This window comes from Ahaetulla prasina, chromosome 5 (assembly GCF_028640845.1).
Source record: "Ahaetulla prasina isolate Xishuangbanna chromosome 5, ASM2864084v1, whole genome shotgun sequence".
NCBI lineage: Eukaryota > Metazoa > Chordata > Lepidosauria > Squamata > Colubridae > Ahaetulla > Ahaetulla prasina.
The window spans coordinates 25,621,230-25,644,451 of NC_080543.1; the positions used below are offsets into that span (position 1 = coordinate 25,621,230).

General features: G+C 42.2%; 1 protein-coding gene across 2 annotated transcripts in view; it reads left to right on the top strand.

Moving 5' to 3' along the window:
* Positions 1-262: 262 nt before the first annotated feature.
* The window catches only part of FGF9 (fibroblast growth factor 9), a 48,330-nt gene continuing 25,370 nt past the window's right edge, over positions 263-23,222 (top strand). The window contains exons 1-2 of one of the 2 annotated variants that reach the window (XM_058185935.1): positions 263-1,764; positions 20,328-20,431. In XM_058185935.1, the coding sequence (XP_058041918.1) occupies positions 1,488-1,764; positions 20,328-20,431 (381 nt within the window). In that variant the 5' untranslated portion in view covers positions 263-1,487. Of the gene's footprint in view, positions 1,765-5,998; positions 6,745-20,327; positions 20,432-23,222 lie in introns of those variants that run through there. The other variant, XM_058185934.1, reaches the window with a different exon arrangement.

Genomic DNA, 23,222 nt, shown 5'->3' on the forward strand with positions numbered 1-23,222 from the left:
ACCTAACCAAAAGCAAAAATAAAAAGAACCTAAAAAAATCCCAACCAGATTTACTTTGATCTAAGGCCGTGCTGCTCTTCCTCCCTCCCTCTTTCTTCCTCTTCCCCTCCCCCCCACCCTTGTGTGAGCTCCTGACTCAATTGCGGCTTCAAAGTTTCTGGTCCGCATCGTTTTCTGCCCTACTGCATACCCACGGACCCAGGAGTGTCGCAGACCAGTAAAAAAAAAAAAGTGTGTGTGTGCGTGCGCGCGTGTTGGTCCTGGTGAGAGCGGCGATTCAATTGCCTGGAGCAGGCTGGGTGTGGGGGTAGCTTCTATTGCAGCAGGTAATGTTGAGCGCTAGGACCTGGGAGAGCCCCTCCGCCGCCCGCAAGCTGGACTACCTTAAACCCAGCCCAATGCCTCTTCCTGCGCCACTTTTCCCTGCGTGCTTGGATGGGAAGAGCTACAGACGAGAGCCGCAGCAGCTCGGGGGCTGGAGTACAACATCGCCCGGCCAGCTCTGCCGAAGCTACTACACCTGTTCCGAGGCAACTCGAGGAAAAGATCCCCCGCACTTGGACGGAGCTGCCTTTCCTCTTGCCTGGGGTGGTTCGAGGCTGGAACGTCGGCCGGGCTGAACCGAGGAGCATCAGCGTAGGATTCTGGATAATAGATCTGGACGTCCAAAAGTTTTTTAAAATATTATTATTTTAAGAAATCCCGTTCTCCTTTCGGGGGGAGGATTTACCTCGGCCAGCAAATGTGAATGTCCCCCCCTTATTCTTCTCCCCCCCTTTCCCCTCCTTTTTAGAATTCATGCTGATAGATGCAGTCTGGTATAGACTAAAAAGAGCGCATGTCTTTGGGGAAGCAGAACCCATAGAAAAAGAGCCTGGCGTCGGCCGGGCATCTGAGATGCCATATATCGATAATGTATGTCCCCACTGCCCTCTGTAACGCCTAAGGCGCCGAAGTTGCTATGGTCATTCCGCTCCTAAACCCAATGGAGAAACTACGGATTTTTATTCTTTTTACGGCTGAATGGGCAGAAGACCTCACCGCCTGCTAAGAGCCCCAGGAGCATAGACCTCGTCCGCTGTTTCTAGACCCAGAACTCGAGGGGGCTGAGAGCTATGTCCCGGTGCGGAGCGAGCGCGCTGCTTTTTTCAGACTGAGTGGTGATTTGACCTTGAACCCGAGGCCAGCCCAAACAGCGGGCTACTTTATTCTGGTGTCCTATTTTTATTTTTATTTTTATTTTGGAATCCGTGCGATTATTGATGGATTAAAACAGAAATCTTTTTCCTCCCTCCCCACCTTTCCTCAATGTAACTGCAAGTGGAAGGGGGAAGAACGGAGTGGAAACACATTCTTTTAATATATATATATATATATTAAAGGAAGAAAAAAATATATCTTTAGGTTGGGCACCAGCAATTACAATTTGCCTGCCAGGGGAAAAAAAGCGCTTACCTTCCCCCCTCCTCCTCCCCTCCCCGCTCCTGATGGCTCCTTTAGGTGAAGTTGGGAACTATCTCGGGGTCCAAGACGCGGGCCCCTTTGGGAACGTGCCCGTGTTGCCGGCGGACAGCCCGGTTTTGTTAAGCGACCACCTGGGGCAGTCCGAAGCAGGTGGACTCCCCCGGGGGCCTGCGGTAACGGACTTGGATCACTTAAAAGGCATCCTGAGGCGGAGGCAGCTCTATTGCAGGACTGGATTTCATTTAGAGATTTTCCCCAATGGTACGATCCAAGGAACCAGGCAAGACCACAGCAGATTTGGTAGGTATATGGGCGGTTAACCCCCTGGTGGTCATGGGAGGGCTATGCCAGAAGTCATCTTGACCCCTTTCCTGCGCAAGGTGGGTGGGTGGCTGGGGAAGCGGGAGTGGGCGCTGCTGGTGGATGGCACTGTGGTGAAACCTCAAGAATTTGCAGACCCCTTGCAGGTGTCCAAGTAAGAGCGGGTGGGGGAAGCAGTATAGCGTGGTAAAAACCACAGATGCGGCCGGCGCTCGCTCTCCTTCCTTTCCTGAGGAGTAAATGCAAGCGTTAATAACGGAGAGGGAAGGGTCCTCTCTCTCCGCAGAGGTGCTGCCCGTCTTTCAGTGACTCAGTTTCCAATCAGGGCAGAAATTCTCTTGCCTGTTTAGCCCGGGCGTCTCTTTTAAGTAAGCAGACGTGCAGAGAATTGGTCTTTTCACTTTCATAATTCTGTAAAGTATTTTCACGATCTATACCCCCCCCTTTCCTATATGTTCCCACCCACCTGCTTAAACTGCAGCAGAACGTCTCGAAGAGCCGTTTTCGGCCGTTTCGTCCCTGCTCTAGTTCTTCGCTGCTGAAGGGACACCCCCCCCTTTTTTTTTGAGAGAGAGAGAGAGGCTTTCCGCACACTGCCAGCCCCGCTGTCTGTCGATACCGGCATAATGAACCAAGACGTTTTGGTCCCGAAATAATTAGCCTTTCCTTATCTTGGCGTTTCTGTTGCACGGGTGGATGTCCGCAAGCTTAGATATCCCAGTGTCAAACGAAAGACCCGAGCTAGCTAGCAGCTGAACACAGACTTCGCTTAAAGTTTTTTTTTAAGCCCTCTCTCAAGAAATCTGTGACTCAGCATAGACAGCCGGCGAACTTGTTCAGCCTTCCCCAACTCGCTGGAATCGCAAATGCCTTTGTACCCAAAATTTGGGAATGATGGGAGTTGTAGTTCCTATCTCTTGTTGCAGGGAGGATGCCATGCCAGGCATTCAATGGGACCGTCCGCGCGTTTTGTTTTATATCGCTGGGTTTTAAGTCGAGGGTTTGATTTAATTGTACGAACTGAACTTTGGGAAATGGAGAGAATGAAGCAATCTCACTTTAGAGAGCCGGTGCTCCAAGTGCTGTTGGTAAGACTTGACTTGCGGGGAAATCCACCTGAGTGCACTTGGCCCAGATCATACAAGATAAAAAGTTCAGTGAGGATTTCCCTTCCCTTTCCCCGGTCATGCTTTGAAACCAGTTGTTAGTGAACAAAATCTCCATTTCGTGTCTTTTACTGCTTTCAAGAGCCATTTGGAAATGCCGCAGTTCTGTAACGAAAGGATGTCCTTCGATGGGGAAACTTGAACCAGATCTTGTTATAACCCCCCCCACCACCTTCTTTTATTCTTGCCTGAATTGTGTTTCCTTAGCTCCGAGGACACACACCCACTTTTCAGCCCCCCACCCCCACCCCGACGCAGTTTTCGAAGAGAATCGGACTTGCGAAGCTCCTAGGAACCCTTTTCCTTAATAAAAGGTGGTTTGAAGTGTAGACGCGGGGGCGTGCGTGTGACATTGAAAGGAATCTTAACAGGCGGTAGCAATTCCCGGAGGGAAGAAAGTTGGGCGATTTAAGCAGGAATTTGTTTTTTAAGCCTGCTCCGTCTTCCGCACGCCCCTTTTGCTCCGAAATGGCTTTTGCGTGGCCTTTCTGCAGCTGTTGAGATCTGGTGCAGGGTGTGAGCATGCATGGCTGTATGTATGTATGTATATATAATGTATGCATGCCCGCGCTCAAAGAGCGGGCTGGAGGCGTCGCGGTACATTTTTCGGGCGCGAGGCCGAAAGTCGGAAGCGGCGGTGTGTTGAAAGGCGAGGTCTGCAATCGGGTCTAAAGCTCAGCACCGGTCCGCGGGCTCAGCCGGCAGCAGGTGTACGGTGGCCGAGCTGAAGCTGCTGCTCCCTCGCGCATTTGCGCGGCGGCAACAGCAACAGCAGCTCGAAGATATTGCCGCGGGGTCCTAAACTCCTCGGTCTCTATTTCTCCACTCGCTTGAGGTGGCCCTGAATTGAATAGCCCCCTTTACAGGAGGACAGCTCTTTAAAAAAATAAAATAAAGAAACCATCCAAGGGGCACTGGCTATGCCAGTGGTTCATCATTTGCAGTTAAATTTAAGATCCTTCCTTTGATTTAAATGGCTATCCATCTCACCTGCTACAACTAGGGGCTCTTAAAAGTGGAGAAGACCTTTGTTGATTTTGAAGTCTAAGAAAAGTGAGAGTTAAGTATGCTTCCGATGGGAAGCATCCAGAAAATCCCAGCAGAGCAGATCAGATGGCTAAAGACGGTGGCAAATCACTTCTGCATTGTTATCGGGAAATGCTATGGGCTATCCAGGTAGAGTTGACTTTGACTCAAGGCAAATTTAATTAGGGGACTGTTTGTTACACAGAATGGGGAAATTATGCCAGCTAATATTCTGCTTTATAATTCAGAAATACTGGGTTGTTGTCTTTGCTTCTTTTAATGTAACAAAAATTCAGCTGTTTTTTTTCACCTGAAAAGAATAGCTTTGGAGTGGTGCAGAAGAAAATCTGGAAGATTATGTAAAGTTATAAGGGCTGGATGTGGTGATATCCTCTTTTCTAGCGAGATGTTTGCAGAGTTGTCAAAAAAAAAAAAAAGCCAAGGGGCTTCCACCACCATACGATCCAACCCCTTCCTTATCACAAAACACCCTGGAAAAAATGGTGGTGCTTAGATTGCAGTACATAGCTCTGAACACCACCCTGAATATTTTTTACACCCCCTGCCAAGCTCCTTGTTTTCTACTGGTATTGGAATTCAAAACCAGTAAGTTTGGGCTGGGTAATTGTGGTTGCAGAAGTCCAAAATGTATAGAAAGTGCCAGTGTGGTCAATGTCTATTAGTAATAAGGAATAAATATGGGTTTTGCTTCATCACAGCAAATCATGCAGTGAAAATTATATGGCTGCAAACCCCCTATGACGACCCATTTAGGGCAAATTCCACTGGATTCAGTACCTATTTACATATAACTTGTTGCTCTATCAGTAACTGAATATATCCAACTTCCTGAGTTGATAGGCCATATTTTCAGCATGCACATTGTGTGAAGCAAACCCACAGGTGCTATTTCTGAAGCTGTGCAGGCTGCAAGCTGACTTACAGTTATGTCCAGCTGTTGCAAAGGAATCCTGATTGTAGAGGAACTAGATTAACAGAGCGATAAACATGAAAGAAAGAAAAGCTGCGTGCACAATTCAGATTCCTGGAATGGCACCTGCAGAGCACAGGTGACTCCAAAAGAATAAAAACCACCTGTGGTATACATTATATGTTTTAGAGTGGGGAAAATCTAGGATTGAGCCTCCCTGAATATCCCTGGCAAGACATCAAGCTTTATATATCTTGACTTCTTTTATACCTAGTTTGGTTTCTAGATTGTACAGAGACCAGGGCAGTTATGCAGTTATATACAAGCTGTAGAATATGCTTTTTAAAAAGCTTGCCTTTTTATTAAGATCAGTAACAGGAATTCATTCAGTACCATAAAAATGGAGTTTGTAATTCCATCCCTAATTTATACTTGCACCCACTCTTCTCAAATTAGCTATAGCTGACAGGAGATTTCTATTCAATCCAGAAGAATACTGTTCTAGTATGTTTGGGGACTGCAGTTAGTAGTGCAACTAAGATATTCATAATAGCTTTTGAAAAACTCTTTCCCAGTGCCTTCCAGATGTGCAAATTCCAAATTTCCATCATATCTAGAAGACATTGGGTTTGGAAAAGCTGTACTACAGTCTATCAATGGTTGTATATAGTTTTCAGGTTATTTACCCATTTATTTAGGCTATCACCAGAAGTGTAAGTGCAAAAATTCAGGCTATTAGTGGTTACTAGCCAAGAAATATAGAAAACTCTGCCGTCTTCTATGATTTTTGCATTTGATTTAAAGTCCATTGTAGCTTCATGCCAAAGAATCTAACATATAGATTCACTATGGTGTTTACACCCTCCTTACATTAGTAAATGTGTTCAGCGATGTAAAAAAAAACCCTATGTGCCAGTTTTATCCTGCTATAAAGTTTACACCTTTTCTGCAACATTTTTAGTCTTGTGGACTTGAAAACCCTGTAACGCGATTCTGGGTGACCAAGCCCGTTTTTTTTTTTTTAAACCTGTCACTATACAAAAGTATCGCAGTCTCCCAAAATTTGCCCACCATGATCCCTAGAAGTGTGGTGGCAAGACGTGCCTATTGCGTTGGCCATACTCTCTACTACTACACGCATCCCTCGTGGTTTTCTCGTACTGCCCCTCCCCTTTCCGCAGTTAGCTGCTGGCAAAAGCAGGAGAGAGAGAGAGAGAGAGAGAGAGAAAGAAAATAAATTGACTAAACCGCAAAGTAACCATCCACGGTTTTAGTTGTCCAATAAATTCAGCCCGAGTAATTAAAGGCCGCGGAACCGAGACAAGAACGCACGCGCCATGGGGAGCCCGCGCGCTCTATCCAGTGAGCTCTGTCTACGCAATAGCGGGCAGGGGAAAACCCGGCAGCTGCGTGACAGGACGGCTCGCGCCTCCCGGACAAAGGTTGGCGGCTGGGCCAATTCTGACGTAGGGAAACCATGGGGCAAGGTTATGCCCAAGCGCCGTCCCGCGTGGGCGCGCATCTCCGTGAAGTGCGGAACGTCCTCTGGCGAGGTCCTTCAACCGCCTGGCAAGGCTGCAGTGCACCCACTAAAAAACGAGGGAGCTGGGCCACAGGAATCCGGGAAAGCCGCCAAGGGTGTGTGCGGGTGTGTGTGGCAAAGAAAGAAAGCACTAACTCTTGGAGCCCCCGCCCCACTGGTCGTCCGGAATTGTGCAGCGCAAAGACGGGAGCCTTGTTCTCACGGCTCCAAACGGCTTTCAGGGTCAATCAACCCCGGTTTTTTGGTTTTTTTGCAGTCCGTCCCGCAGGGACGTAAAAGCCCAACTACTGCAGGTGTGTGCTACCGTCCCCTCCCCTCCCATTCATTATTCCCCCACCTCGTGAGCGGACTAGGAAATCCAGTTGCAGAGAAATCTCTCGGAAAATGGAGAACGGGGACCCGCAGTCACACTTTTGGGGACAGTGTGCAGAGGGAGCCCTTCTCTTGCCCGGGCTTTCCGTTGCCCTCCCTGGTTTGAGGCCTTTGAAGATCAAGGTGTTGCCGGAGGGAGAGAGAGAGAGACGCGCGAGCCTCTTCCCTCGGAGGGCTGACCTCGCCTCGCGGCCCGCTTTTATTTCCCCTCGCTGCCTGCGACTGCTAAACAGAGCTTGCTGCTGATTCAGGAGCTATTTTTGGCTTTTCTCGCCCTTTCTTTTCCTTCCACCGTGCAACCGCAGAGCCGAAACTGAAATTCAGCCGCCAGGCTTGTTTTAGTTTGTGCTCCCATGTAGTAAACTGATGGTTAGTAGGTGTATGTATCTGCCTTCCTTGTTTATTGTTTCTTGTTTTCTCCCTGCCCCTAATGGGCTTGTACAAAAGATGCGGTTTGAAGCTTCCAGGTCTTGCCCCTTCAGATCCGCCTTGTTATTCTACTGTTCAGAAAGGAGTAGAAAATGTAATGATAGCAAAAATGTTCAGGACTTTTGTGGGGGGGGGGGGTAGGTAAAAGTTGTTTGACATTGGAACATCTGGTTGGGAAGCTGCCCTTCACACAATTGGAAAGATTTAAATGGAGATTGTGATGTTTATTTACCAGGGAAGAGGGTACTGAGGAGCCCTGGGCAGATCATGCCTTAAACAAGGGGTTACTTGGTGTAGGTGTATCCGGGATTATGGTTCTGCAGTTGGTTTTGTACAGCATGCTAGGCTAAGGTAGAGTTAGACAGTATGTGGTTTTGTATGGAAGCCAGGTGATTCTCTTAACATGTTGGGTGAAGCAGAACATCTGATTAAGCTATAATACGGATTATTATTTGGGCAAAGAATTTTTTCTTATGTGACCTCTTGAGAAGGGTCTAATGGTAAAAAAGATAGAAGAAAAGAACAGGACCATCAGCAGCAAGGTGTTATTGTGGTGATGAGTTCAATGTTGGAAAAGCAGGTTAGGGACAGATCCTCATGAAAATATATCTGTAGTCACTAAGTAACATCTTGATGGTCTGTAATCAGTCAAAGCTAATGTGACCTTAGGAAATGTGTTTAATTCAAATTTACATTTTAGTACATTGTGTAAATACAACCTGTGGGGCAAGTTAAGCAATACAGAATGCTTGGGGACCATCTATTCATTTATTAAGACAATTTCCCAAATAAGTCCCAACTTCCATAGTTTAATGGAAGTCCAGATCTATCCATTCAACTATATTCCATATCTGAAGGGCTTAATTAAACATGTAAAGGATATCTGACTAACTGACTCTTTAGACAGGAATTTAGCAGCTGAGGATGCAATTTATTCAAAAGAACAGAACCAATAGAAAGAGAGGAGAAGTTATGTTAGAAGTATCTATACCTGCTCAAAAATCTTCAAGAATCTTGAGGGGGGAAAAAGAAGCTTTGAAAATGGAATAGAATTCTAGGAGGTGATGTGACTGGATCCATGCAAGGATTTGGGGACATGGCTTATCATTTACTTCTTCAAAGGTATTTTTTCAACATGGTAATATCCCTGGAATTTTCAGTTGGTTTTTCATTGAGGCAAACCTTAAAACTTCTTGAATAGTAGTAGATAGACTGTTGGAATGCTATAGACATAATTTATCTTATTTTGACAATATATCTTCTGACATTCTAATTAGCAAGTTTTTGAAAAGTTGGTTGGAGTGCTTGGCATTTAATTAGATATGACCATTAAATAGCTAACTGTTAGGTTGTTCCATCTCCACCCCACAGCCCCATCCCAGGACTGTTTCATTGCTAGATTTGACGATGTGTTAGATTATGCAGGACCTATTGGGAATGTATGACTTCTGACAGAATTTGGGAATAATACCTATGAATGTGGCCTTATTGAGTGGTATAGTTTTTTTACCCATGAACTGTCAGGTAGATTGATTGGATAGGCACGCTAGCTGACAAAATTGGCGTCTCCTGAGAAATGCTGATCAATGGCAGAACTCAGTTTTGTAAGAGTTGTGCTTTTCTGGCAGTACAATAAGTAAGTTAGTAGAAACTGACATAACATTTGCTGATAAACTTGAAATATTAAATAAAAGTTGGCTGAATAGAATGAAATTTAGCAGAGAAAAATGTAAAATGATCTTAAGAAAAATAAATGACATCTACATGTATAAGATAGGAGTGTTCTGGCTTGGTAATGATTCTGTTGAAATAGGAATAATAGCTTATTGAGAACTAAATATAAGTCAATGTGATGTGGCTGCCAAAAGGACAAATGCAATTTTAAGGTGCAGAACTATAGCTTCTAAATTACACAAAATAATGGTCTAGTTTATTCTGCGTTCTGCTTACCATATTATAAAAATGATTCAGACAACAGGGAGAATTAGAAGTTAAATTCTCTGAAGACAGGTGGAAGGAACAGGAAATGTTTAGCCCTGAGAAAGGGCTATGGTAGGAGCATGTGGGAGCACTTGGTAAATACCTGAAAAGATATTGCCTAGAACAGTGTTGGCGAACCTTTGGCGTTCTTGCGTGCCGGCACACTTGCCGGATGTGGCACGTGAAACCTTCCCGCGGCAAATGCGCATCCTTGCCGGCTCCTCTTCTGCGTTCCTGTGCCTAAACACATGCTGGTCCACGCGTATGCGCAAGCCGGCACCCAAACACCCAACGAACAGCTGGCCTTTGCACATGCACGCGATGGCAACCCTGAAGGTTAGGTGCCAGCCTGTGCATGCGCGATGGACCACCACTCTTCTGGGGTCCGCCGCCCCAGTGCACATTTAGGCACAGAAACGCAGAAGAGGAGCTGGCGAGGCTGTGCATTCGCTGTGGGAAGGTTTCGCGTGCTGCTTCTGGCACGCGTGCCATAGGTTCTTTGAATTAGTGTTGACTCCTGGCAACTGCAGTCCCTGCAGTTTTCTTTCCAAGATTTTTCAAAAGTGGTTTGCCATTGGCTCCTTCCAGGGTTTAGAGCAAATTCAAATTCACGTGACGTATCGGGACTTTTTTCCCCTTCACTAAACTGGGCGTGGGCAGCATGTGATGTATCCAGCCCATGGGCCTGGAGTTTGACAGCCCTGGTTTAGAGTGTGCGACTGGCCTATGGTCACCCAATGGACTTCATGCCTAAGATGGGACTAGAAGTCAATTTCCCAGTTTCGAGCCTGATATCTTAACCTCTGTACCAAACTACGTAGCTCTTCAGATAACTCTTCATTCTGTTGTCTTTTCAGTACTTGAGTGCAGGTAGGCTGTCTTTAGGCCCAATAGTCCTTTTGGTATTTTTGGATCTCTCAAATAGCTGGAATACAGGATAGTTTATCTGTTACCCAAAATGGCTACCATAATGTCCTGGCTACTGACAACTTTTCCACTTACCTAAAGGATGCTTTTGCAATTGCTTTATCTTGCCTATTTAAGTCCCTCAAATACTTTCTACTATTCAAGTTAACTTTTTTTTTCCCCTGGGAAAGTGTGCATAGATACAAACTAAGCTGTGGGCCATGGCAAACTACCATTTTTAATTTTCCAAGTACAGGTAGTCCTGGATTTAATAACCATTCAGTTACTGACTGTTCAAAATTATAACAGCACTGAAATGAGTGACTTATGACCAGTTTTCATACTTACAACCATTCCCGTGATCAAAATTCAGGCACTTGGTAATTTGCATTGTCCTCGGATTGTATTATCACCATTTGTAATCTTCCCAGCCGGCTTCCAACAAGTAAAGTCACTGGGGAAAGCCAAATTCACTTAATAACTGCATGAAGCAACTGGTGATTTGCCTAACTGGCAAAAAAGGGCAAAACTCAGTTTTTGCTTAGCAACAGAAACAAAAACGTATTTTGCTTAGCAACAGAAATGCTGGGTTCAGCTGTGGTTCTAAGTTGAGGACTACCTGTATATCTTGCAAAGATCCCAAGGAATTGACATAAGATTTTATGCTATATCAGTTTTTGGCACCCATGACATTTATCAACAGACTATGTGTCAAACAGAGGTGGGTTTCAGCAGGTTCTGACCAGTTCTGGAGAACTGTTAGCGGAAATTTTGAGTAGTTCGGAGTACCGGTAGTAAAAATTCTGACTGGCCCCGCCCCCTTCTATTCTCTGCCTCCCAAGTCCCAGCTGATTGGGAGGAAATGGGGATTTTACAGTATCCTTCCCCTGGAGTGGGGTGAGAATAGAGATTTTACAGCAGGGGTCTCCAACTTTGGCAACTTTAAACTTGTGGACTTCAACTCCCAGAGTTCCTCAGCCAGCAAAGCTGGCTGAGGAGTTCTGGGAGTTGAAGTCCATAAGTCTTAAAGTTGCCAAAGTTGGAGACCACTGTTTTACAGTACCTTTCCCCTGCCATGCCCACCAAGCCACACCCACCAAGCCATGCCATGTCCACCAAGCCACACCCACAGAATCGGTAGTAAAAAAATTTGAAACCCACCTCTGGTGTCAAACTGCAGAAGTTGGGTATTCCCTCTGTATTACAAATTATTTCCTAACTTCTCATAATAAATGTATGAAACAGTAAACACTACATATGTTGCCCTGAGTTTGTTGAAGGAAAAAATGAGATGGAAATTAAATCACATGTCTTGATTCTTAGATGTTCTTGCAATATATAAGCTTTCCTGTCACATACACACCTGCCTGTTTTAATGATGGGCATTTTTAAAAAAATGAAACATTTGGCAGGTGTGTGGATTTTCCCTTTTCTATAGAGTTATAGATTCCTTAAATAAAAGATGCCTGTTAACTTTTATTATTTATGCTGTTCAGGAAGCAGAGCCAACACTTTGAAATGGGAAGGCATTTGGCAAATACATTTCCCATTACCTTCAGGGAGTTTTCTTCACATTCCTCTCCAGGCAAAAACAATTTCTGAATGGAAGATAATTAATCCTTTTAGATGGAAAGACAGTAAATTAAAAAACAAAGCAAAAACATACATGTTTCTGGGGAGAGTCTGAAGAGTCCCTGTTTTTCCCCCCCATTCTTCTGTAATCTGTGACCTTCCATGCATAGCTTGTGACTCCAGCTCACATTGGTGATGATGCAGCAGTCAGTTCTTTGCAAAGACCAGGAAAAGCTGCAGTTGTAACACAGTTCGTATTTTCAGAAAGACTGCAGATGAAATGCAGTAACTGCATATTCTACATTCAACTACATTGCCAGCTGTTTTATAGAATCTGATGGGACAATTGCAATGGGCAGGATATTTGCAGGTCAACAGATAGAAGATACCTGTATTATTAGGCTGGCCCTCAAACCTACATAGTCCTAGTGGCCTGATATATTAATTCCCTTGAAACTGGATGTTTTCATTAGTTCTGTGGGTGCATCTGGCTGATGCAAATATTGCTTTTGAATAAGTGAGGCAAAATGAATAGATTAAAGGGAAGCTAATTATGAATCTAGGGGATGCGGTGGCTCAGTGGCTAAGATTCTGAGCTTGTCGATGAGAAGTTCAGTAGTTCGACTCCTTAGTGCCGCGTAAGGGGGTGAACTCCCGTTACCTATCCCAGCTTCCCGTTAACTATCCCAGCTTCTGCCGTTACCTATCCCAGCTTCTGCCAACCTAGCAGTTCGAAAGCACGTAAAAAATGTAAATAGAAAAATAGGGACCACCTTTGGTGGGAAGGTAATAGCGTTCTGTGCGCCTCTGGTGTTTAGTCGTGCCAGCCACATGACCACAGAGACATCTTAGGACATCTTAGCGCTGGCTTTTTGGCTTTGAAATGGAGATGAGCACTGCCCCCTAGAGTTGGAAACGACTAGTACGCATGTGCGAGGCGAACCTTTACCTTTACCTTAATTATGAATCTAATAAATACCTTCAGATACTGTTACATAATGTAGTATTGGTTATAAGAGGACTTTAGATAACCTCCCCTTTTCAGGACATTCTTTCCCATCTTGTATGTATGGGAAGACACAATTTATCTTGATTTCTTTTTTGTGTGGAGTTGGGGGGAGGGATTTAATTTCTAGCTTCTCTAATACCTGCAGCAACTAATATAGGGGTTTGCTCTCAAATTGTGCTTTTGCATTTCCTTGGTCAGTTGCAGGGAATACAGATCTGATTAGAATGATTTGGTGAGTTCCTTACTTTTTCAGGCTGCAGCAGTTCACACTGCTTTGAGGGTAGTGCAAGCTGAAACAGTTTGGTATGAAAGTATAATCTCTTTTAGGGGTCCAGCTATGTAGCAAACCATAATGGGGTTTGTTTGGTATTGGCATAGCGTGGTACGTGCTTGTCAGTTTTTATTTATTAGATTTCGTTGCTGCCCATTTTGCCTTGTGATTTTTAAAGAATGATTTATGACTTGGTATTTTACAGATCCCCCTATTAAGTTGATAAGAGTATCCAGCATATGTCTTCCAAGCCAGCGGTTTGCAAAAATTCTATGTTCATAATTTGTGATTTAAGCATTGACAGTCTTTGTTATAGAAAGTACAATGCCACAGCTTTACCCTGGATATCTCTCATTGCCACGTCCTACTTCTTGATGTACTGATTGTTACCTCATTGTATTTCTGAGTCTGAAATTTCTCCTTGGTACTTAAAATTCTCCTTGGAACTTGGAAGTATTTCAGTTTTCAGCAATTCTTTCAAGAGTGCAGTTAAGATAGTTTTACATGCTAAGAAACATACGTGTGAAACTTAGCCCACTTCTGAGACTAATTCTTTTGGCCTTGAGTTCTGTTTTACTTTGGAGATTTTTTTCTTTATAAAAAGAATTTTTATAAATAAGTAATGCTTGGTTTAATACTGCTAAGTTGAACTATAGCCCTATAACCTTCTACCTTGTCTCCATTTTTTTTAACCTAAATCCTAAACTATGATTAATTATAATTATAGGTAGGGAAAATAGGTTCTGCATTCAGTATGAAATTGTTTAAAATTAATCATAGTTAACTGTAGTGTGCCATGATCCATTGCAAACTATTAATCTAAAACAAATCTTTAAAAATCTTTTACCATAAATATTGCTGATCTCATTGCTAACCCTTATTCTCTCAGTAAAGATGCCAAGGAATTGTAGTTTGTTTTTAATGTGGAAAAAGTAAGAAAAGCAAATGATAAATCCCCTGGGGTGTTTTTCAACCCATCAAGCATCACCTACCTACTAGTAGCAAAAACAACCACCAGTTAACTTCATTAATGTCTCTTGTGGGAATGGGTAGTGTAGCTAAATTCTTTGAACCAGCTGCATTAACTCATTTAATACATCATAGGTATAGAGGTGCCTCTCACCTGTTATCTCTTAGGCATGTTAATTTTGAATGTGGGTCTAAGCATCTTCTGGAAAAATACTAAATCCATTTCTCAAAACAGCTCAACTGAAGGATTGCAGTCATGGAGAAGATCCACAGGGTGAAGTGGGAAAGGACAGGAGTTTTCCTGAAGGTTCTGCTCAATATAGACCAGGGGTGTCAAACTTATTTATTTATTTATTATTTATTTATTATTTAAACTTATATACCGCCCTATCTCCCAAAGGACTCAGGGCGGTTTACAGGCATATAAAAACATCAATATACAAATTAAAATAATCATTAAAAGACTTATTCTAATGCCAATAATTAATAATACCAATTATTAAAAATAGAAATATATAAATATTAAAATCAATTTAAAACCCCTCTAAATTTAAAAGTCTAAGCCAGTCCTGCACAGATGAATAAATGAGTCTTGAGCTCGCGACGGAAGGTTCGAAGATCTGGAAGTTGACGGAGTCCTGGGGGGAGTTCGTTCCAGAGGGTGGGAGCCCCCACAGAGAAGGCCCTTCCCCTGGGCGTCGCCAGACGACACTGCCTAGCTGACGGCACCCTGAGGAGTCCCTCTCTGTGAGAGCGCACGGGTCGGTGAGAGGTATCTGGTCGCAGTAGGCGGTCCCGTAGATAACCCGGCCCTATGCCATGGAGCGCTTTAAAGGTGGTCACCAAAACCTTGAAGCGCACCCGGAAGGCCACAGGTAGCCAGTGCAGCCTGCGCAGGATGGGTGTTATGCGGGAGCCACGAGGGGCTCCATCTATCACCCGCGCAGCCGCATTCTGGACTAACTGTAGCCTCCGGATGCCCTTCAAGGGAAGCCCCATGTAGAGAGCGTTGCAGTAATCCAGGCGAGACGTCACGAGAGCGTCGTCACGGCAGCATCACGTGACGTATTGGGACTTCCCCCCCCTTTCACTAAACCAGGCAGGGGTGGGGCTAGCACGTGACACATCTGGGCTGTGGGCTGTAAATTTGACACTCCTGGTATAGACTTTCCTCTTTCCTAATGTCCTGGAAGTCAATTTTTTTCTGAAAATGCTTTAGCACTCTTTCAAAAGAATGCAATAGACCCATGTTAGAAGAACTTGGCTCACATGCTAATGTGATACTTTTGGCTCAACATGAAACAGGAGGGAGCAGCCAGGAATATGAGAGTTACATCCTCAGCTAGTTCTAACGTGGAATAACCAAAATGTCACAAAGTGTAGCTGCTTCTCATCCACCCCCTCAAAACCACAGATGATATGGCCATGTGAAAACTTTGTCAGCAGAAACATCAGAAAACCTATAATATCCCTATTGAGGATAGAACCATAATTATATAGATCAGGGGTCTTCAACCTTTGCAACTTTAAGCCTGGAGGACTTCAAGTCACAGGGGTCTCCAAACTTTGCAACTTTAAGCCTGGAGGACTTCAAGTCCTCCAGGCTTAAAGTTACAAAGTTTGGAGACCCCTGATATAGATAGCAATAGCACTTAAACGTATACCACTTTACAGTGCTTTACAGCCCTCTCAAAGCGGTTACAGAGTCAGAATATTGTCCCCAACAATCTGGGTCCTCACTTCACCCACCTCGGAAGGATGGAAGGCTGAATCAGTTTTGAATAGCTGAGCTCATTTCTTTCCTGTTTGAACTAACTTGTGCAGCATTGAACTCACATGTTCTCAAAAACACCCCCACCCACCCCAAAAAAACCCAATTAAACCCATGTAATAAGAAAACTTATTACATTAAGATTTGGCAAATGCTTTGGAAGATGCTGGTCAGGCATTAGGTGGCAGATGTCTTCTGAAAACAACTGTGCTATGCAGCCAAAACCACAATGGCCTTGGGTGTCAGTGTCCAGTGATTGGAGAGAAGAGTCACACCCAAAACAGCCTAAAATAGCCAGTGAGACTGGGAAATCCCAGTTTAAGATTAAGATTAAGAGTTCTAGATTGTATTCATTGTATAGTAAGAATAGAGAAAACACAATTTCAGAACTGGAATGGGTGAAGATGATTTTAAGTAGCCTCAGTTATGGGCTGGGAGGTGAGATGATGGTCTGGGATGGCTGAAGATGACCTTAAGGTACAGGTAGAAACATATAAGGAGAGGCATTCTTTCAGATTTTTTGACATCAAGCTCTGAAGGCATCACTTCTATTGATAGGTACTACCTTGGCAACAATTGCAAAGTAAAGAACATAGGGGGTAAAGAACATAGGTATTTAATACAAACAAAGTAGTACTTCTATGGATGCAATTGTAATTTTAAATCTATAGTGGTTTAGTGACTTGCATATAAATAGCATTATAGGTTTATTATTTTGTTAATAACATGTTAATTCCTCCAGTGCTAGAGGGAATTCTGAGATACTTAGGATTGGGTGCTGGTATGGGGTATCCCAAAGTATTAACTGCATTGCTTAGTAATGGAAGTTCCAGTTCCAATTGAGATCATAAATTGAGGACTACCTGTTAAGGTGGCACAGCAGGATTTGAGGGAGATTTAAACATTAAGGGTGATGTCATCTTTATTCCAGTATTAGAAGAACTGCTAGGAGAAACAGCCTTCTATGGGACTTAACCATAAAGTAAGTTACAGTGGGATAGATTGCATTGCACAGTGTTTAGTTCTGCTGTTGTGGAGAGTAGAACAGATGCACAACAGTTTTATTTCAAGGAAGCCTTAATTCAGACCTCAATTGCAGATTCTGTATTGAAGAAAAGCTTGGATTAAATTTTATTTCCAATTCTGGGCAGAGTAAACATAAATCAGAATGTAGACTTCCTGATTTTAAAGATCTACCAGTTATGCTTATAAATGGCCTAGTGTATCATAGGAACCCAGCTATTCTGGTTATATTTAATAAATGGTAATTAAACAGATCACAGCTTAGCGTGTTTTGTTGATGAAAAATACGTTTGGTCACCTTTTTGCTGATGAAAAATATGTTTGGTCACCTACCTTTTAAATGTCTCAAGAGAATTGCAGTAAACTGCATACATTCAACAGCAGAATGAAAACAATTGAATGCAGCTTTGAAAGAATGTTGCATTATATCCAACAGGAAATGGCCATATGCAGCTGGCATGATGATTCGTAAATAAATATCTTTTACATTCTGATACACAGATCGTATGTATTACAGGTCAGTAATTCAGGGCTATTCTTCATAGCCAAATTAAAGTGCTATCTAGCACTTTAGTGCTACACTCATGCCGACAGAAATTTACAATGGTATAACTTTTGCTATCCCATTGGTAGTCCCTAGCCAGGGTGGATAAAAATTGATGATTAAAAAAAATCAGATTTTTTAAAATTTAAATCGGATTTTTTAAAATTAAATTTATTTTAATAAAATGCTTTGGGCGTAAAAATCTATCTAAAGATAATTTCCTTTTTAATATACATTAATAATTTAGTTTATTCAGCATGAAATGGATCTTAGTTATGTAGCATGAGGCCGTATATTCTGCAATATTGGGACTGGTGAGTCAACAGCGGGTTCAGAGGAGAAGCTGCTGTGGGACAGAGATGACAGTTGCTCTTTAAAAAATTATGATTTAAATCAAATTGATTTAAATCAAGCTTTTTAACTAGTGATTTAAATCATGATTTAAATTGACTTGATTTAAATCAAATCCACCCTGTCACTAGCTTAGCAAACATTGCTATCTATATACCATTGTTGTTGTTGTTAGTTGCAAAGTCGTGTCCGAGCCATCGCGATCCCATGGACAACATTCATCCAGGCCTTCCTATCCTCTACCATCCTCTGAAGTCCATTTAAGCTCATGCCTACTGCTTCAGTGACTCAATCCAGCCACCTCATTCTCTGTCGTCCCATTCTTCTTTTGCCCTCAATCTTTCCCAGCATTAGGCTCTTCCCCAGTGAGTCCTTCCTTCTCATTAAGTAGCCAAAGTATTTCAGTTTCATCTTTAGGATCTGCCTTCTAAAGAACAGTCAGGGTTGATCTCCTCTAGGACTAACTGGTTTGATCGCCTTGCAGTCCAAGGGACTCGCAAGAGTTTTCTCCAGCACCAGAGTTCAATACCATAATTCTCTATAAAAAGCCGCGGTGGCACAGTGGTTAGAGTGCACTGTTGCAGGCTACTTCTGCTGACTGACGGCTGCCTGCAATTTGGCAGTTCAGATCTCACCAGGGTCAAGTTGACTCAGTCCTCCATCCTTCCGAGGTGGGTAAAATGAGGACCCAGGCTATAGGCTGACTCTGTAAACCCCTTAGAGAGGGCTGTAAAAGCACTGTGAAGCGGTATATAAGTCTAAGTGCTATTGCTATAGAGGACATGGTGTGGTTGGGGGTTAGGATTCTCTTGGCTTCATTTTCCTTCCATTCCACCCAATATCACCAATTGGGTGATATTCTGTAATTCTAATATGACAGGTTGGGCAAGAGGTAAATTTTGACAGAATGGCTAAGCTAGCAAGTTTAATCATTGTTAAAATTCATTCTGTAAAGGTTTTTTATGAGTATATTCAATGGGAATAGTGCTTTCCTGGAATAGTTCAAAAATAGTCCAATCAACAACTGAGTTCTATTTTGAAGCATCAGAAAGAGAGTTGGGTTTGTCTGTCCTGGTTCCCTGCTTAGCCCTCCCTGCCACTTTTGATGGTCAGCTGCTGTTCAGAACAATCCATGCAAAATTATGCAAAAAACATAATTGATCTCATAGCTTTTGTCATTAAAGTCATGGCTTCATAAGGCTTAGCATTAGAACGTCAATTGGACATTCAGAACAAGCTGACTGCATTTTTATCTGGGCCCTTTCCCTATCTTTGCTTTTTGCATATTTTTTGCATAATTTTGCATGGATTTTTCAATTGGTTATTTTGGTTTGTTTATTATTTGATAAAATTGTTATTTTACCAGTAATAATTTTAAATATCTGGAGTCCAGTAGGCCGTTGTCATCCAAGTTGTAAATCTTTGCAGTGATGAATAATATATAATGCAAAGCTCAATAATAGTTGCATAGAACTTTACATGACAAGTTACAGAACTTCACCTGTCAATTTTTTCTTTGTTGCTGGATTTATGATGCTAAGATAGGTTATTGCATCCTGCAATAACTTTTTATGAAAGATGTGCAGTTATTATTATTTTACAAAATCTAGTGTGTGCTTTTCTATTAGTCATATTTTCCTTATACATTAGTAGAGATTAAGACTTTATTCCCTCCATTAAAATTCTCTCTCCTTTCTCATTCCACTCAACCCTTGCCTATTCTCATATACCTTTGCTATAACCATTTTTTTGAAGTTTTCAACATTTCAATCATATTAAAAATGGATGTTAGACATTTTGGGTTAAATTCTGCCATGTGTTTAACCAGATTCTGAATAATTTTTCATAGCTGTCACATAAATATTGTCGTGCTTTTGCCCTTTAAAGTAGCCCTCAAGTGTTGTTTTTAACCAATCTGTAGGTTCTGGCATGTGAACAGTCCGCTGAGTCATTGGATCTGCTTAGGCACTTCATTAGAAGGACTTATAAAAATACCTTTGAACAAGTAACTTTTTTTGAAGGTCTCATCTTTTGGTTTGACGTTCATATGAAGCCTGAGTTGCATAATTTCAGAAAATAAGGACGAGTCAGGTAGCAGATTTTACTAATGGACCTAAACTTTCATCAGCTGCAGCTCACTTTTATCAGAATGCATAGGGTGGCTAGATTGATGAAGAATTTAAATTGGGATAAAGTGGGGCAGAGAAAGATAGATTGGCTATGCAGATGCAGGTAACATGTCAGATTTCAAATACCTTATCAATTAACAGTTATATGTACTAAAACCTCTTGTCTTTATTCTTGTATAATGATTTGTTCTTCTTCCCCAATAATTTGAGGAAAAGCTCAACACTGTTTGCCTGATGCATTACAACAGGGGTGTCAAACACATGGCAGCGTCACTTGCTGTATCAGGACTTTTCCCCCTTTTGCTAAACCAGGCGTGGGCATGGCCAGTGTGTGATGCATGCAGCCCTTGGGCTGGGAGTTTGACAGCCCTGCATTAGAACTACCTGAAGCTCTAATAACTGCTGATGTGTTGACTTTCTTCTTTTTGGCAGAAAAATGGCTGCAATTTTAACAATACGTCTGAGTCTGAGTCAATTAAAAGTCAACACAAGTATATTAAAACAGGAGAATGAAAGCTATGTTAATACGCTTGCTTTTTATATTTTGCAGGTATCCTGGAATTTATCAGTATAGCAGTTGGCCTGGTCAGCATTCGAGGGGTAGACAGTGGACTTTATTTGGGAATGAATGAAAAAGGAGAATTATATGGCTCGGTAAGTATTTTGCAGTTAAAAATTTGTCTTTACCTAGTCAATTTTGATTATTTTGTGTCTAATGGGGTTCTTTTAAAATACATTACTCAACCATATCATCAGCAATTATGTAACATCATTTAGGAAGCTACCCAAATCTATCAATGCTTATTTTTCCAATTTTATTTAATTCAATTTTGGTGAATCTTTGATTTCATTTAAAGAAAGGCGCACATTTTTGTATGCATTTCTTCTGTGCTCAGAATTTGATTTTTGAGCACTATTAATGTAATCTGCTTTATGTGTAGATAATCTACAGTTAAATTCACAGTCTAAGACTGCTGGAAATTTAACAATTCAAGTACTACCTAAGACGACGACTTCTTCCTCTTCCTCTTCCTCTTCTTCTTCTTCTTCTTCTTCTTCTGCTTCTGCTTCTGCTTCTGCTTCTTTGTCTTCTTCTTCTTAATAGTTATTAATTATTAACTATTAACTAATTTTTATTATTATTATTATTATTTAAAATTAGGCTTGGGGTGGAAGAACTGAATTATAAAAGTGCACCTTTAAAGAAATATTTGAATTTTGGTTTAAATCTTTGTTGAGGCATAAACTGTTCTAGTTAACTTTGGTTCTTTCTATCACTTAATATTTCTGTTGTGACAACTTTGTATGGATAAAATTTAGGCTGCTTTGAACTTTGGAGGAAATGCGGTATATAAATTTAATAGATACATTAATAAATAAGAAATTACTAGTAAGTATTGCTATTAGTAATCAATAAATTTGATAATCAGGTTGTATTTGCACTGTCATGAGCTGCTGTTTGTGTTATTTCATCTACAGCAGGGGTGTCAAACGCAAGGCCTGGGGGCTGGATCTGTCCCGCGGGGTGTTTAGATCTGGCCCACAGGGCCGCCCTGGAAACAGTGAAGGACCGGTCTGCAGTGCCTCTGCCAGTGAAAACGGAGCTCAGGAGGGCCGCAGAGGGTTGCAGGAGGCCGTCACAGCCGAAAATGTAGCTTGGGAGCCCATTTTCACTGGCAGAGCACTTGGGCTACCACAGGCATCCCTGATATGAGCTGGCCGCACCCTCCTAGCCACGTCCCCCCCCAGCTCCCCCCCGAGGTTAAACACAGTCCTGATGCGGCCCTCAATGAAATTGAGTTTGACACTCCTGATCTACAATGTTATACTGACATATCACTTGGATAGCATCACATAGCAGCTATCTTTCTTAGGTGTAGATAAAAACATCTATAAATCAAAATTAATTCCTGGTGATTGTCTGAAAATATTCCTGTAATTCTCAAAAATAATAAGGAGCTGTTTTGAGCTGTTTTTCCAATTTCCCAATATTGCCTATAGATTTGCTAATGATTGATATATCAGGAAAACCAGACTCAACCTTGTTTGCTTTTTCAAGAACAGCCGAGGAATACAATAAATGTTTAATTCCGGTGTTTGTTGGCAAAGCTTTTATATGGCATATAAATAAACAGTGGTAGGATTTGATATAGCAGAATACTTAGAAATTCTAAGGCATTCCAATCCCTATGGAACCATTATAGGTTGAATGGCATCTTGATAGCTATACTGGAGCATGTTGCATTTGGGGGACACAGTAGATGGAAACTGCATCCCCAGAATCCCATCAGGACCATAATCTTAACTTCAAAAGCCTTACATAAGCAGTTGCTTAATATTTTTGTTAGCGTTATCTGTCTTCCTTTCAAGCTTCATAACCAGAGAAAGCGAAGTGATGTCACTGGCATGCAGCCATAATAAATGATCCTTGGGGGGAAATGCTCTTTTATTCAGAAAAACAGGTCCCACTTCATCTTGTATCTTTTTCTTCCTCAGCTTTAGAAAGATAGTAAATATTTATAGTTGAAGATGAACTGTCAGTGCATATTACATATCAGAAAGGCACAATGGGAAGGAAAAAAAAGCAGAATGCTGAAGCGAATTACTTATTACTGGTGTGGGTGAGATACCTCTCTCTCTACTCCCTCCTCCCCCTCCCCCCTCTCTCTCACACACACAAAGACTGCAAGCTATTAGCCCCAGAATATAGCTTTGTGCCATGATATTTCTGAAGATAAATGGGCTTTTGAAAGAACTTTTTCGTCATCATACCAAAGCACTTAAGCAGTTATTAAATGTAGGCAGCAGGCCATGTAAAAAGGGCAGGACATACAGTTCAATTTCCCACAATGGGCAAAATCATAATTGATCATGCTCTATCTAGAACAATGTTTCTCAAATAGGGAAACACAATTATAGAACACAAGTATAGGTGGCAGGGAACCAAATGTAAGTTGGGAGAAATTGGAAGGGACATTGGAAAAGTAGCTGGTTGAATTGAAGGTCTTCCATAGACCAACTGTGTAATAGCATGGATTGTGTTCCAGTTATTCTGGAGACCAGTATGAAAGATGTATTGTTTCAGCTCCACATTTGTGCTCCTCATGTCCAGTTGAAACCAAAAATTGGGCTGAAAGATCTGAGGTCTGATTTTCCACAATAACTGAAAACCATATCTGAGGAAATCTGTGGTGTAGTCCTCTTACCATTATAAATGATTATGGCAAGAGACATATGGCATTCGCTTTTCTACTAGTAAAAATAAAACCGTGTTAGCAATCTTATGGACTAGTGACAGTACTTATTTGTTTCCCTCCAAATAGAAGATTTAAAAAATGGTCCCCGGTAGTTAAGGCAGGGGTGAAATGCTACCGGATCGGACGGGATTGCATGATCCGGTAGCGACGGCAGCTGCTGGTTCGGAGGACCGGTAGCAAAAATCCCT